Source organism: Heterodontus francisci, chromosome 4, assembly GCF_036365525.1.
Source record: "Heterodontus francisci isolate sHetFra1 chromosome 4, sHetFra1.hap1, whole genome shotgun sequence".
NCBI lineage: Eukaryota > Metazoa > Chordata > Chondrichthyes > Heterodontiformes > Heterodontidae > Heterodontus > Heterodontus francisci.
In genome coordinates this window covers 180,192,510-180,207,519 of record NC_090374.1, presented here as the reverse complement: position 1 = coordinate 180,207,519, position 15,010 = coordinate 180,192,510, and the positions used below count along the sequence as shown (strand labels likewise).

General features: G+C 44.8%; 1 protein-coding gene across 3 annotated transcripts in view; it reads left to right on the top strand.

Moving 5' to 3' along the window:
* The first annotated feature begins 790 nt into the window (after nt 1-790).
* Nucleotides 791-15,010, top strand: part of grin3a (glutamate receptor, ionotropic, N-methyl-D-aspartate 3A) — a 195,034-nt gene continuing 180,814 nt past the window's right edge. For all 3 annotated transcript variants that reach the window (XM_068030680.1, XM_068030681.1, XM_068030682.1), the window contains exon 1: nt 791-1,648. In XM_068030680.1, the coding sequence (XP_067886781.1) occupies nt 1,079-1,648 (570 nt within the window). In that variant the 5' untranslated portion in view covers nt 791-1,078. The remainder of the gene's footprint in view (nt 1,649-15,010) is intronic.

Here is a 15,010-nt window from a genome sequence, read left to right as displayed (position 1 = left end):
ACATAAGGAAAAGCTTTTTTACGCAGCGAGAGTTTAGGATCTGGAAATGCACTGTCTGAGAGTGTGATGGAGGCAGATTAAGTCATGGCTTTCCAAAGGGAATTGAATAACTATCTGAAGAGAAAAAAATTGCAGGGCAATGGGGAAAAGGGACTAGGTGAGTTGTTCTTGCAGAGAACTGGCACAGACATGATGGGCTGACTGGCCTCTTGCTGTGTTGCAACTATTCGATGATTCTATATAAGTCCTAGACTTGAACCCGGAACCTTGTGACTTAGCAGACGTGGGAGTACTACCAACTGAGTCATGGCTAACAAGGACAACAAGCCAGAAGTGCATGAATCAATGGAGGTGGTCACTCCGGCTGCCTTTCTCTCCTGAGTGACTGCGTCTGTGCCTGGGCATTTGATAAAGGGAGTGTGCTCGCGGCGTCCACCAGTAATGCTTGAGGCTTTCCGCCACGGGTGGAACTGGAGCTGATGTGCAAAAAAAGAGTTGCCTGTATCCAATTTGGAGTAATAGTTTGTGCACTTTGTTTATTTTTTCCCTCCAGCTAAAATTGAGTTTTGTTGGGTGACATCATTGTCATCCAAAATGACCATACCCAAGAAGCAGCCAGTGTCTTGTGCAAATTGGCCCTGACACATATAAAAACCCATAGACTCCCGCTGAGTTAAAATCGGGCCCAAAGTGCCCCGCCCATTGCAAGCAGAGGTGGAGCCTGCTGCGCAGGCGCGGTGGCTGCCAGCACGGCCCCGCCCCTCCCTCGCTCTCGGACAATGGATGGAACGTAGAATGTGGCGCTGGCCAGCGCGAGACGCCGCAACTGCGCTCTAAAGCCGCAACAAGTTTGGTGTTTGCTGCGCTGCAGTTTCTCATGCACTCTCAAGCAAAATAACAACAACAAAAAGCTGTTTTTTTTGCACTTTCTTTTAACACTCTGAAGTGACAAAGCAGCTTTTTTTTTCCTTTGCATTTGCATCCTTGTGCATTTTATTTTTTGGCTGAATTTTTTTTTGCTTTATTTGCTCTGTGTTTTATTTTTGTCTTGTTCCCACCCAGCGCTTGCTGCGAGGTGATGAGAGTGCTGGAGGGTAGCCGCTTGCTCCCGGGGGTCTTTTTACGCCCGCTCTGCGCCCTGCTGCTGCTGCTGGTGAGCAGCGTGCCCGCCTCCCGGAGCCACCCTCAGCCCTGCCAGATCCTCAAGCGCATCGGGCACACGGTCCGCCTCGGAGCTGTGCTGCTGCTGCCGCCTCCTCCTGCAGCTCCACCGCGGGCTCTGTCCAACAGCTCCGCGCTGGGGACAAGTCCAGCTCCGTCTCCGGGCGCCCGCGATGCGCTGCTCCGCGCCGTGCGGCAGCTGAATGGCCGGCGCGACCTGCTGCCTTACAACCTGTCGGTGGAGCTGGTGATGGGCATGGAGACGGGGCTGGGGGAGCTGCCGGTGTTCAGCGTGCCCCCGTCCTCGCGGAGGGACCCCCAGTCCTTCCTGGAGAGCGTCTGCCACACGGTCGTGGTGCAAGGGGTCAGTGCCATCCTGGCCTTCCCTCAGACCACCAGGGAACTGCTGCAACTGGAATTCCTATCGTCCACCATCCAGATCCCGGTGGTCAGCATCGTGGGCAAGGTATATCCCAGGCAGTTCAAGGTAAGACATCCTGACTGAATGGGTGCTGAAAGCAGATAACTTTCAAAAAGGCAAGTGGTGAAATTTTATTTTGTCGGGGGGAAACAAGGGGAATGGAACTTAATTGGATTGCCTTTCCAAAGGGCCAGCACAGGCAGGGTGGCCCGAATGGCCTCCTTCTATGCTGTATCATTCTATCATTGAAAACAAAAGTTATAAAATAAATGTTCTCGTGTGATAAAGTCAAGATAATTAGGTAAAGGTGAAATTGCACCCTAATTAATTCCATTCCACTCGAAGGGGGGATATTTGCGGGGCTGTGGGGATAGAACACGGGGAGTGAGTGGGACTACTAAATTGGGTAGCGTTCTCAGAGAGCCAACACAAGCACGATGGCCCGAATGGCCGCCTCCTGCGCCGAATGATTCTGTTCTATCAAACAAATTATGTTGGAAGTATTGTTTCGGAGGAGAAAGATCCCAAACTGAAGTTTCTTTAAAAAAAAAATCGTTATGTTTACTTGCGTTTCGTTGTGAGTTGGACAATTAAATACTTAAGTATTTGCATGATGGTGGCGAGGTGCGGGAACACGGTTTGGCAGACCAATATAAAGGCGATGTATGTTGAGTGATCAGTGGTTTGAATTCAGTTGACCAAAGCCAAAGTGTTGCTGATCTTGTTTCATAATAACGAGTCTGAAACAGTGCTCCCGAGGTGAGGTGTTTATTAGACTTGGAGGCGAGATAGTTAACAGTGAACTCTAAAAATGTAACCGAAATATGTAAGGGCCACCTGTAGAGAAAATAGATTAAATTGACGTTTTTCAAAATTGACATTTGTACAGTTCTTAGGGGGTAGCGGGGGGTGAGAGAGCTCCCAGAAACTTGAATCTCGCCACCCACGGCTGTATTGATTTGAAATTATTATTTGAAGACCTTTTTGGAGCATTAATTCTATAATTGCGAATCCGGTGGGGATCATATCATCACATCCTCTTTCTGATAATTCAAGAACCAGTGATGATGGACGGATGAAATGAAGGTTGGCAGAAAGGCGCCAGGCAGATGAGGCAACAGCCGCTTTTGCAGTTCGGTTCGGAGTTGAAAATGGGCAAATCTCAACACTTTCTCTTGATAATTTGACAATTTTCTCTTTCGGTTAGAGCAACTGATGGGAAACCTCTCAGGATTCAAAGAAGATTTGGAACGCTTCGAGTTGCTGTGTTAGCTTTCGTAACTTGAGGACACTTAAAATATTCTTTCTCGGGACATAACTGGAACTCACGTTAAAAATACCTCAAAGGCAAGAGTTAAGCGGCAGATTTCTGTAAAAGTATAAACTGAAAGGGGAAAAAAGGAAACAAGAAATGTCTTGTCACGAGTTTAAACATTTATAAAATTAAAAAGACACATTTATGTTAAAATAAGTGATGAAACTCAGTTGATAAGTTGATATTCTATAATCATAGGATCACAGAATATTTACAGCACAGGAGGAGGCCATTCGGCCCGTCGTGTCTGTGCTGACTCTCTGAAGGAGCAATTCACCTATTGCCACTCCCCTGCCTTCTCTCTCTAGCCCTGCACATTCTTTTCAGACAATAATCCACTTCGCTTTTGATTGAATCTGCCTTTGAAGTATCCAAACGCTTAAGAAAAATGATTCTGAAAATCCCAGCATCGTTATTGAGGTGGAAAGTAAAATGATGTTCACTTCGTAGCAACGATAAGTTTACTTCGCCAGAAAGGTAGAAAACATCTTTCAGCACAAGACAAAATGCTGGAACTGGTGTGAACGTTGTGTAGTGACAGGGTCGAGCAGAAGTTCCAGCTGATGGGAGAGAGCCAGTCCACACCAGCCTCATCACCCAGTCCACACCAGCCTCATCACCCAGTCTGGCGTCGGAACACAATGGAGTGTTGCGCCTGGATCAATGTGGCTAAAGTCGCAGTCTTCGATATAACTGAGTGACACGGGCACATCAGTCCATCAATCTCTCCCTCCACGACCCCTTCCTGAGATAACCATTTGTGTTTTTACCAAGTTCACCCCAAGTAAATGAGAAACAATTTTGAAGTAGCAATTCAATTGATCTTTCGTTGCGGGGAATAAAGGTTTTTTCCCCCAAAATTTTAAGTTAGTCTTCAGCCCGTTAAACTACATGAGCAGTGCAGCAAATATAACGTTATGTATTGCTTCACTAAAATTATATAAGGTCGCATCATTAAACATTTCACCAGAACTAAATAGAAATTCAGCAAATGATATACCCTTTAAAATACTGATAAATACAGGGTTGTGTGGTGTTTCTGAGACACGTGTGGACAACTGATTTGCAGCATATTATTTCATTTCAATGTTCGGGATAAAAGGACGAAGCAGAACGCTCCATGATTTGTTTCGCACATCGGATAAACGTCCCCATTGTCCAGGGCTGTTTCGTTTACAGATATTACACAAATCAAAGCTGTCGTGGCAGCATCTTCGGTGTGAACAGAAAAGGACTTCCCTGTTTACTAGACACGGCAAGGGTTAAAATGACAGCCGATGCGCCTATTTAAAATGTAAGGGAGGGCAGGTGACTTCAAATGCGGGCGGGCTCAGACCTCCGGTTGCTGCATGCAGAAGGATCTGCCAAAAGTTAAGTGGGACTCAGTTCCACCAAAGCTAATTCGTCTATTTCCTGATCAATATTTTAACGATAGGCGATACTGAACGCATTTTAATATAGGATTCGGGAAGTGAACATATTTGCTAGTTTTCAAAAGAGCGTAGGGAAAGGCAGAATTCGCAAAAAAAAAAGTAACATCGTTGATGCAGGATAAATACACGCAAAAAATGAGGCATGGGCGAATTTGAGGAGTTGGGTCTGTAATGTCCCTGAAATCCAGTGCGGGGCAGCTAGAAATGCTCCAGGTACCTCCTCACCGCACCACTCATGTCCCCTCCTGTGACTTTGGAGAGAGGAAACATTTTGGGAAGGACACATGGAGGAAATTACCTGTGCCCCAGCAGAAGTGATTTTGAAAATAACCACAGCCTTAGTTTTATAAAGCTCTGCTGTGGACGTGCAGTTAAGTTATTCCCATGTTAGTAGAGGTGGTGCGGTCAGGAACTGCCCGGAACTTTTCCTGACATTGTACTGTAGCAGTATTCAGGGCAGAGGGACACCATCATCTCCTGCCTGATTATTTCACTGGAAGTGACTTTAATGGGAAAGGTGGGAGCTGCAGACTCAACACCATTGCTGCTTCGATGGCCGGTGCACTCTACATTATTTGTGTATATATTGGGTTTTGAACTTGTATGGTCATATCTCCATTCGCCTTTCTGTTACTTCATGTCAGCATTTAAAGGCGAACAGGTCTATATATATGTTTACCAAAATACTGACGAGTGAGAAAATGTTATCATCCCAAATTGTCAACAATATTGTTGCTTTCTCTCAGGTGTTAAATTTGTATAAACTCACGACTTAAAATAACAATCAGACATTGCCTTCTTCGGGCTGGGCTGCATTTTTTTTTTGTATTTCTTGAAACTCATCTGTCTATTGGATTACCGACCTACTGCTTGCTACAACTTTGTAGCTTCTGGATTTTGGTAGATTGCGATTTCATCATACGGAGTAGTCCGGGCGATTATTTCCGGACCCCTTATTTTTAACAGGAAACCTCCTGTGGGATGGGTTTGCTTGTGGTCCCGTGAGGGTGATTGATCATGGAGTTTTCTGTTCAGCTACATGAAGTGAGCATCAATTAAAGTTAAATTTCCCCTGCATGCCTAACATTCAGGGAGGTTTCAGAATCGTATCCTTTTTACGACATGCATTGGGGCTGCAATAGTTTAGGATGGATTCATTATCCACTGTTTGGCAAATTGACAGTAAAACCTTTGAACCAGTTTCTCTGTTCTTCGTGCTCAACACTGTTTTTTCAGAAAATGTCATTTCGATTGTAGTTGGTAAAGATTCAGAGCGCCATCTAATGGAAACTACTGAGACGCCTTTGGTTGGAACAGAGAAACGAGAACGGTTAATAAAAAACACAAAATGCTGGAAATGCTCAGCAGGTCTGGCAGCACCTGTGGAGAGAGAACCAAGAGTTAACGTTACGATGACCCCTCGTCCTGAAATGTTAACTCTGTTTCTCTCTCCACAGGTGCTTTCAGACCTGCTGAGCATTTCCAGCATTTTGTGTTTTTATTTTCAGATTTCCAGCATCCGCAATATTTTGCTCTTGTAAAACGGTTAATAGTTGCCTGTGCAGAAATTGATAGATGAAACTTGAACAAAATATTGCAAAGATAATCATTGTACTTCCATACAAATGCTATTGGGTGTCTTGTAAGACTATTTCAAATGTCTTTCAAAGTGATTGTAAAATTACAGTGAATAATGGTTACCAGTGAGGGATTATAATCCCAACCAATAGATTCGAATATATAGAATACTAAATGTCTGGCAGTGAGTTACAACCTGGAGATTCAATTCAGCAATACAGATAACATCATAAATTACCAGAACTTTAATGTTACAGTTTATGAAGTTAAACAGTGTTTTAAAGATTGGATTACTGCCTTAAACTTACTGTCAGAAATTTGTTACATGTTTTATTATACAGTCTGTGTTTTGGATTATTTTTCAGTGGCTTGAAAAATTGTGCTGTCGGATAATATGTAAAAGCAGAGACAAGAATTACTGATAAACATTAAGTGCTGTTGCCCATTATCCTACAGTGAATCTTCAAAGCTCAGTCCTGAGTTTTCTCGCTGTCATGTTAAGTGACACAGAAGTAGTGTGAATTAAATGAAATTAATGCAATTATGAAATAAAAACTGAAAGCAACTGGCACTACAGAATTCAGTAATAAACAATATAAGTACATCACAACAACTTGTATTTATGTTATTTAATGTAGCAATATAATTTGATACCAAAGCACATAAGGAGATGTTAGCAAAGCTGACCAAAAGAGGTGGGTTTTCAGGACAGTCTTAAAAGAGAGAGAGGCAGAGAGATTTAGGGAGGAATTCCTGAGTTTAGGGCCCAGGCAACTGAAGGCACGGCTGCCAGTAATGTTGCGGTTAAAATCAGGAATGCACAAGAGACCAGAAGTAGCAGAATGTAGAGATCTCGAAGGGTCAAAGGGCTGGAGAAAGTTAGAGATAGGAAGGGGCAAGGACACAGAGGGATTAAAAACCAAGGTGAGAATTTTAAAACAACTTATATTTATATAGCACCTTTAATGTAGTAAATGTCCCAAGGCACTTCACAGCAGCATCATTAAACAAAATGACACTGAGCCACATAAGCAGATATTAGGTCAGATGACCAAAAGTTCGGTCAAAGAGGTAGGTTTTCTGGAGTGTCTTAAAGGAGTAAAATAAGATAGAGAGGTGTAGGGAGGGAATTCCAGAGCTTAGGGCCTAGGCGACTGAAGGCACTGCAGCCAGTGGTGGAGCCATTAAAACCAGGGATGCTCAAAAAGCCAGAATTCAAGGAATGCAGTTAACTCGGAGGGTTGTGGGGCTGGAGGAGATTTGAGAGATGAAGGCGAGGCCATGGAGGGAATTGAAAACAAGGATGAGAATTTTAAAATCAAGGCGTTGCTTGACTTAGAGCTTATGTAGGTCAGCAAGCAGAGAGGTGATAGGTGAATTGCACTTCATGTGAATTAAGACATGGGCAGCAGAGTTTTGGATCATGTCAGGTTTAGGGATGGTAGAATGTAGGAGACCAGCCAGGAGTGTGTTGGAATAATCAAATCTAGAGGTAACACATGCATGGCTGAGGGTTTCAGCAGTTCATGAGCTAAAACGGGCGAAGTCAGGGGATGTTATGGAGGTGGAAATAGGTAGTCTGAGTGATGGCGCTGATGTGGTCAGAAGCTCATCTCGGGGTCAAATATGACACCAATGCTGCAAATAGTCTGAGTCATTTTCGGGGTGAGAATCAATGTAGGTCTGTAGAGGTGATGGGTGAATGGGACTTGGTGCGAGCTAGGATACAGACAGCAGAGCTTTGGGTGAGCTCAGGTTCGTGGAAGGTAGAAGATGGAAGGCCCGCCAGGGGAGCATTAGAATAGTTAACTCTAGAGATAACAAAGGAATGGATGAAGGTTTCAGCAGCAGAAGAGCTGAGGCAAGAGCGGAGACAGGCAGTCTTGGAGAGGAACAGTGGAAGGAGGCAGTCTCGCTTGTTATACTCCAGAAAGCCAGTTGGTGAAGGATAGAACTGGAGTCAAACTTTACACACTTAGACATTTATTGACAGAGTTTCACATTACAAGCTTGCATCTCCTAACCCAACAATCTCAGTTTCACTCTATACCTATATATAGGGGCACAAGTGGATCCTCAGTTGTATGCAATTAAACACAATTAATGTCAAACTAACAGATTCTTTTCTCTCTCTTTAAATAAAAATTTGAGTGTATATGTACAACCAAAATTACAAAACACATTAAATCAAAAACTGTACAAAGTTCTGTACAAAGCATTCCATTAGCGAGGCACCGATCCTCTAGGACCCCCAACAATTTCTTTGCACAGGCATTTCTTTTTGTAAAACAATCAGACAATTGATGACTTGCATCCACCCATTTAATTTTAGAGATTTCCTTTCCCTCTAACATTTAAGCCAGCAATGTCAATCCTTAACCTTTTCTCACTCACAATTTTTGTAGAGTGTACATTATCCAACAATGAACGATTATCTACATAACATACAATGAGTGTACTATCTTCAGTACATGCATTGTACAGGATCTCACTTAAAATATTTGAAAAATAGAACTACATATCTACTGCCGTCACAAGGGCCAGTGTTTTAGTACCCAAAGTACTTCTAACAAACTTTTTAATTATTTTCTTAACTTTCCAAGCTTAAAGGACAACATTTCCCATTCTTACCCATGAGAAATATTATGAAATCAGCTGCACTAGAATACCCATCAGGAAGATTAGCATGTGAAACGTTGCTGAAAATGACGAGTTTCATGTTCTTTGTGTAATCTAAGGATGGGAACTTAAGCAAGCATTTCTCTGGAATTAATTTTTTAAATGTTTTAGTTGCACTTAAAATATTCTCAACTTTAGGGTGTTTCATCATAGCACTTAACTTCAACACATCAAAACTAACATCTCATCGAGTCTGTGTGCACCACCAGTTCAACTGACCAATCAAGCTTCATAATTGCTCAGTTCCTTTAGATATAACACCATAATTCTTTGACAATCTTGTACAATTAACTGGGGTGGGAGTAACGCACTCTAAATAGGATTGTTTATTTAAAGTTATTTCACACCTACACTGCTTAATATCTAAACTGATCTATTTAAATGCTCCACAAGCCTGACTCCCAATTTTAAATTCTATGCTAATCCTATAATTACATTTCTCAAATTTCACAGTACCACCCCATAAGAAATCATCAACACGCATCATGAAGATGCATGAAAGTTTTCCATTATGATACCAATAAAACATTGCAGGATCTGTTTTCAGTTGAACACAATCTATTTTCACCAAAACAGACCTCACTGAAAAATATCACACCCTGGAAGCATCATTCAGGCCATGGACACATTTGTTTAGTTTCCATAGTTTTCCTCTGCAGCTATTGCCTCTTTGGGCCATTTCAGAAACACTTCTCTCTGAAAAGTATGCTTTGGAGAAATGTGTTTTTTTGTGTTGATCGATCTGCATTCCTACGAATGTGGCCAAAAAAGCTAAAAAGATTAAGGTTATTTTTCCAGTTGTGGGAAAGTACAATCTATAACATCTGTATCACCCAGTGACTCTTCAAAACCCCTTGCAGCTCGCCTCACTCAGCCTTATAAGTCCCATCTGCAAGGACTTTTCCAGTACAAATCCACCTATGTGTCAACCCCGGTTGCCCCTTATCTGGTACCTCAGAATAAACTGCAAACTCTCTCTATTAATTTCCTTTGTTTTGCCTCTTATCAGTTTATCCTCAAGTTTAATGGCAGCCACCAAAATTTCACAATCATGAGGATTTCTGCTTCTAGTTCTGTTCTGAGACTGTTCTGTGACCTTCATATCATTGTCTAATCTATTCAGGCTATGGCCTCTACTTGCACTTCCAGGTCTGTTGGGACTACTACAGTGAGATCGCCCTCTTGCACTATCAGAGGGTCTTTCTCTGGTACGTGATTGTTTTCTGACACAAAAGTCACTTCCAGACCCACAATCAGTACTTCCACTGTGCTTTCTTACTCTCTACTCTTATACCCCATTCCACCACTCCATGGACCTTGCTTCTTGGTCATCATCCTGAACATTCAACCAATATTTAAACTTGTCAGTAGCTTTTCCTGCACATCCCACAATTGTCACATCCGGAAGGTTGCATTGAATGGAGGGAATATATCTCACCCGAGTATCTACTCTGGGCAGTTGGTCTTTGGATATGATAGCTCTGTCATGTGTGTCATGATCACTCACATTACTACGATCTGGCCCTTGATCTAACATATTTGGTTCCTTAGGACTTTCATCACAAAATGCATGAGCAGACTTGGAGGTACAGGATGCCTCGTTTACTTCTGTCAGGTGTTCAAAATCTGAGATTTTGTTATTAATTCTGAGTAATCGTGAGGAATGAACCTTAACAGTTTGATGGCTTTTAATGTTCTCTGTGTAAAAACCCTGCTAAAGGATACAGATGTGGTTGATGATAGATAGATAGATAGATAGATAGATAGATAGATAGTTGATGAAGAGTATACGAGGCTAAAAGAAGAGATTAGTAAAAAGTGTGTTATCCGTAAAAAGTATCAGAGGACGCTGCTACATCCTATTATAAGCCTTCCATTGGCACTTGACTTTAATGAGGTAGTTGCCATGGATCTAAAGGTATGGGACAAGGTGTTTTGTGATAAAGCCCCTAAGGAAACAAATATGTTAGATCAAGGGCCAGATAGTAGTAATGTGAATGATCATGACACACATGACAGAGCTATCATATCCAAAGACCAAGTGCCCAGAGTAGATACTCGGGTGACATATATTCTGGAAGGTTGCATTGAATGGAGGGATGTGACAGTTGTGGGATGTGCAGGAAAAGCTACTGACAAGTTTAAATATTGGTTGAATGTTCAGGATGATGACCAAGAAGCAAGGTCCATGGAGTGGTGGAATGGGGTATAAGAGTAGAGAGTAAGAAAGCACAGTGGAAGTACTGATTGTGGGTCTGGAAGTGACTTTTGTGTCAGAAAACAATCACGTACCAGAGAAAGACCCTCTGATAGTGCAAGAGGGCGATCTCACTGTAGTAGTCCCAACAGACCTGGAAGTGCAAGTAGAGGCCATAACCTGAATAGATTAGACAAGGAAATGAAGGTCACAGAACAGTCTCAGAACAGAACTAGAAGCAGAAGTCCTCATGATTTGACAAGTAGGGTCAGCAAATTGTCCATGTAACTTTAAGACATTTTGTTTTTTTTTTCTGATTCTTATTGCCCAATGCCATTAATACTTCTCTAACACTCTGAGAAACATCACGTTTTGTTAAAGGGATACAATAATGTCCTGACTGGGTAAACTGTAGATCCACTGACTTTCCAAAAATACTTGCCTTACGCCCCATGTCAAATTTCATTGATGCCATTTTCATAGGTTTACCCACTTCTTTCTTTCTTTTGGGCCTCCTTATCTCGAGAGACAATGGATACGCGCCTGGAGGTGGTCAGTGGTTTGTGAAGCAGCGCCTGGAGTGGCTATAAAGGCCAATTCTGGAGTGACAGGCTCTTCCACAGGTGCTGCAGAGAAATTTGTTTGTCGGGGCTGTTGCACAGTTGGCTCTCCCCTTGCGCCTCTGTCTTTTTTCCTGCCAACTACTAAGTCTCTTCGACTCGCCACAATTTAGCCCTGTCTTTATGGCTGCCCGCCAGCTCTGGCGAATGCTGGCAACTGACTCCCACGACTTGTGATCAATGTCACACGATTTCATGTCGCGTTTGCAGACGTCTTTATAGCGGAGACATGGACGGCCGGTGGGTCTGATACCAGTGGCGAGCTCGCTGTACAATGTGTCTTTGGGGATCCTGCCATCTTCCATGCGGCTCACATGGCCAAGCCATCTCAAGCGCCGCTGACTCAGTAGTGTGTATAAGCTGGGGGTGTTGGCCGCTTCAAGGACTTCTGTGTTGGAGATATAGTCCTGCCACCTGATGCCAAGTATTCTCCGAAGGCAGTGAAGATGGAATGAATTGAGACGTCGCTCTTGGCTGGCATACGTTGTCCAGGCCTCGCTGCCGTAGAGCAAGGTACTGAGGACACAGGCCTGATACACTCGGACTTTTGTGTTCCGTGTCAGTGCGCCATTTTCCCACACTCTCTTGGCCAGTCTGGACATAGCAGTGGAAGCCTTACCCATGCGCTTGTTGATTTCTGCATCTAGAGACAGGTTACTGGTGATAGTTGAGCCTAGGTAGGTGAACTCTTGAACCACTTCCAGAGCGTGGTCACCAATATTGATGGATGGAGCATTTCTGACATCCTGCCCCATGATGTTCGTTTTCTTGAGGCTGATGGTTAGGCCAAATTCATTGCAGGCAGACGCAAACCTGTCGATGAGACTCTGCAGGCACTCTTCAGTGTGAGATGTTAAAGCAGCATCGTCAGCAAAGAGGAGTTCTCTGATGAGGACTTTCCGTACTTTGGACTTCGCTCTTAGACGGGCAAGGTTGAACAACCTGCCCCCTGATCTTGTGTGGAGGAAAATTCCTTCTTCAGAGGATTTGAACGCATGTGAAAGCAGCAGGGAGAAGAAAATCCCAAAAAGTGTGGGTGCGAGAACACAGCCCTGTTTCACACCACTCAGGATAGGAAAGGGCTCTGATGAGGAGCCACCATGTTGAATTGTGCCTTTCATATTGTCATGGAATGAGGTGATGATACTTAGTAGCTTTGGTGGACATCCGATCTTTTCTAGTAGTCTGAAGCGACCACGTCTGCTGACGAGGTCAAAGGCTTTGGTGAGATCAATGAAAGCAATGTAGAGGGACATCTGTTGTTCACGGCATTTCTCCTGTATCTGACGAAGGGAGAACAGCATGTCAATGGTCGATCTCTCTGCACGAAAGCCACACTGTGCCTCAGGGTAGACGCGCTCAGCCAGCTTCTGGAGCCTGTTCAGAGCGACTCGAGCAAAGACTTTCCCCACTATGCTGAGCAGGGAGATTCCACGGTAGTTGTTGCAGTCACCGCGGTCACCTTTGTTTTTATAGAGGGTGATGATGTTGGTATCGCGCATGTCCTGGGGTACTGCTCCCTCGTCCCAGCACAGGCATAGCAGTTCATGTAGTGCTGAGAGTATAGCAGGCTTGGCACTCTTGATTATTTCAGGGGTAATGCTGTCCTTCCCAGGGGCTTTTCCGCTGGCTAGGGAATCAATGGCATCACTGAGTTCCGATTTGGTTGGCTGTATGTCCATTTCATCCATGACTGGTAGAGGCTGGGCTGCATTGAGGGCAGTCTCAGTGACAGCATTCTCCCTGGAGTACAGTTCTGGGTAGTGCTCAACCCAGCGGTCCATCAGTTTGCGTTGGTCAGTGATTATGTCCCCCGATTTAGATTTGAGGGGGGCGATCTTCTTGATGGTTGGCCCAAGAGCTCTCTTCATGCCATCATACATTCCTCTGATGTTTCCGGTGTCTGAGGCCAGCTGAATATGACTGCATAGGTGTTGCCAGTAGTCGTTTGCGCAGCGCCTCGCTGTTCTTTGTGCAGTGCTTCTGGCTGCTTTAAGTGCTGCGGATGTTAAATCGCTGGGGGCTTTCTTGTAGTTCAACAGTGCAATGCGCTTAGCGGCTATGACAGGTTCCAGCTCTTCATTGTGAGATTGAAACCAGTCTGCATTTCTCTTCGCACTTTTGCCGTAGGTGGTCAAAGCTGACTCATAGATGGCGTCTCTGATGTGGGCCCACTTGGTCTCAGCATCCCCTGTGGGAGTGTTTTGAAGGGCTGTTACAAGTGAATTTAGAAATTTTTGTAACAGCTGTGGGTGAGAAATTCTGCTCGTGTTGATGCGCGGGTGGCCCTTCTGCTTGGAATGATGCAACTTCTTTGGTCTGAGTCTAACCTTGCTGCACACCAGGGAGTGGTCGGTGTCGCAGTCCGCACTGTGGAAGCTGCGTGTGTTTTGAACACTGTTTAAGGCGGCTCGCCTTGTGACAATGAGGTCTAGCTGGTGCCAACGACGCGATCTTGGGTGCCTCCATGAAACCTGGTGACAGGGTTTAGTGTGAAAGAACGAGTTGGTGATGCAGAGGTTATGATAGGTACACAACTCAAGCAGTCTCTGCCCGTTCTCATTCATCCTTCCAACGCCATAGCGCCCAAGGCAGGAGGGCCATGAGTCATGGTCGGCCCCAACCCTGGCATTAAAGTCCCCCAGCAGGAATAGGTGTTCGGTGTTGGGGATGCTGCTAATGATGTTATGGAGTTGTTCATAGAACTGGTCTTTAGCTTCAGGTGGGGAGCAGAGTGTTGGAGCATAGATGCTGAGTAGGTGTACTGGACCAGAGGTGGTGAGCAGTCGGATGGACAGTATGCGTTCCGAGCCATTTGAGGGAGGCTCTATCATGCTGAGCAAGGAGTTTCTGATGGCGAAGCCCACTCCATGCTGTCTTGGTTCTTCAGGATCCCTGCCCTGCCAGAAGAAGGTGTAGTCTTGCTCTGCTAGAGAGCCACTCGTGGGGAGGCGAGTCTCCTGAAGTGCTGCAATGTCCACATTGAATCTACTGAGCTCGTTGTTAATGATGGCGGTCTTCCGAGAATCGTTGATTTGTGTAAGGTCTTCTGACAGGCCAGGACACATAGTTCTGACGTTCCAGCTTGCAAAGCGAAGGGCTGGTACCTTCTTTCCTTTTTTCATGTTGTTTGGTGCGGTGTATCAGTCCACCTTTCGGGCAATGACCCTGAGCTCCAAGCACCCATTGAAGCAGGCAGACTGTGGCGGGACAGAACCTTATTGACCGGGGGCTGCCCGGTTTGAGGCGGGCGGTAGCTGTCCAGTGAGGTGCAATGACCTCTCCCACCGACAAAGGCAACCCGTGGCGCCCAGTTTCTACGCCAATTTATCTGGACTTATAACCCGTAACTGCTGCCTTCCGTGTTGTTTTAGTCGCTGTGAGGCAACTATGGAGTGACCTCTCCATGGCGCATGCCTGGGCAAATTTATGGAGGTTGAGAGTTGCCCAGTCGTCAAAACCCCCCTCTCGGCCTTTCTGGTGGGGTCCAAAGGAGTGCAGGACATGACGTTTGGCACCAGTATGGCTGCAGGAACTGCCGGAAACATGCCAAAGGTGACACATGACCGCCTACGGGGTTCCGCTCCGGATTTTCTGTTAGGGTTT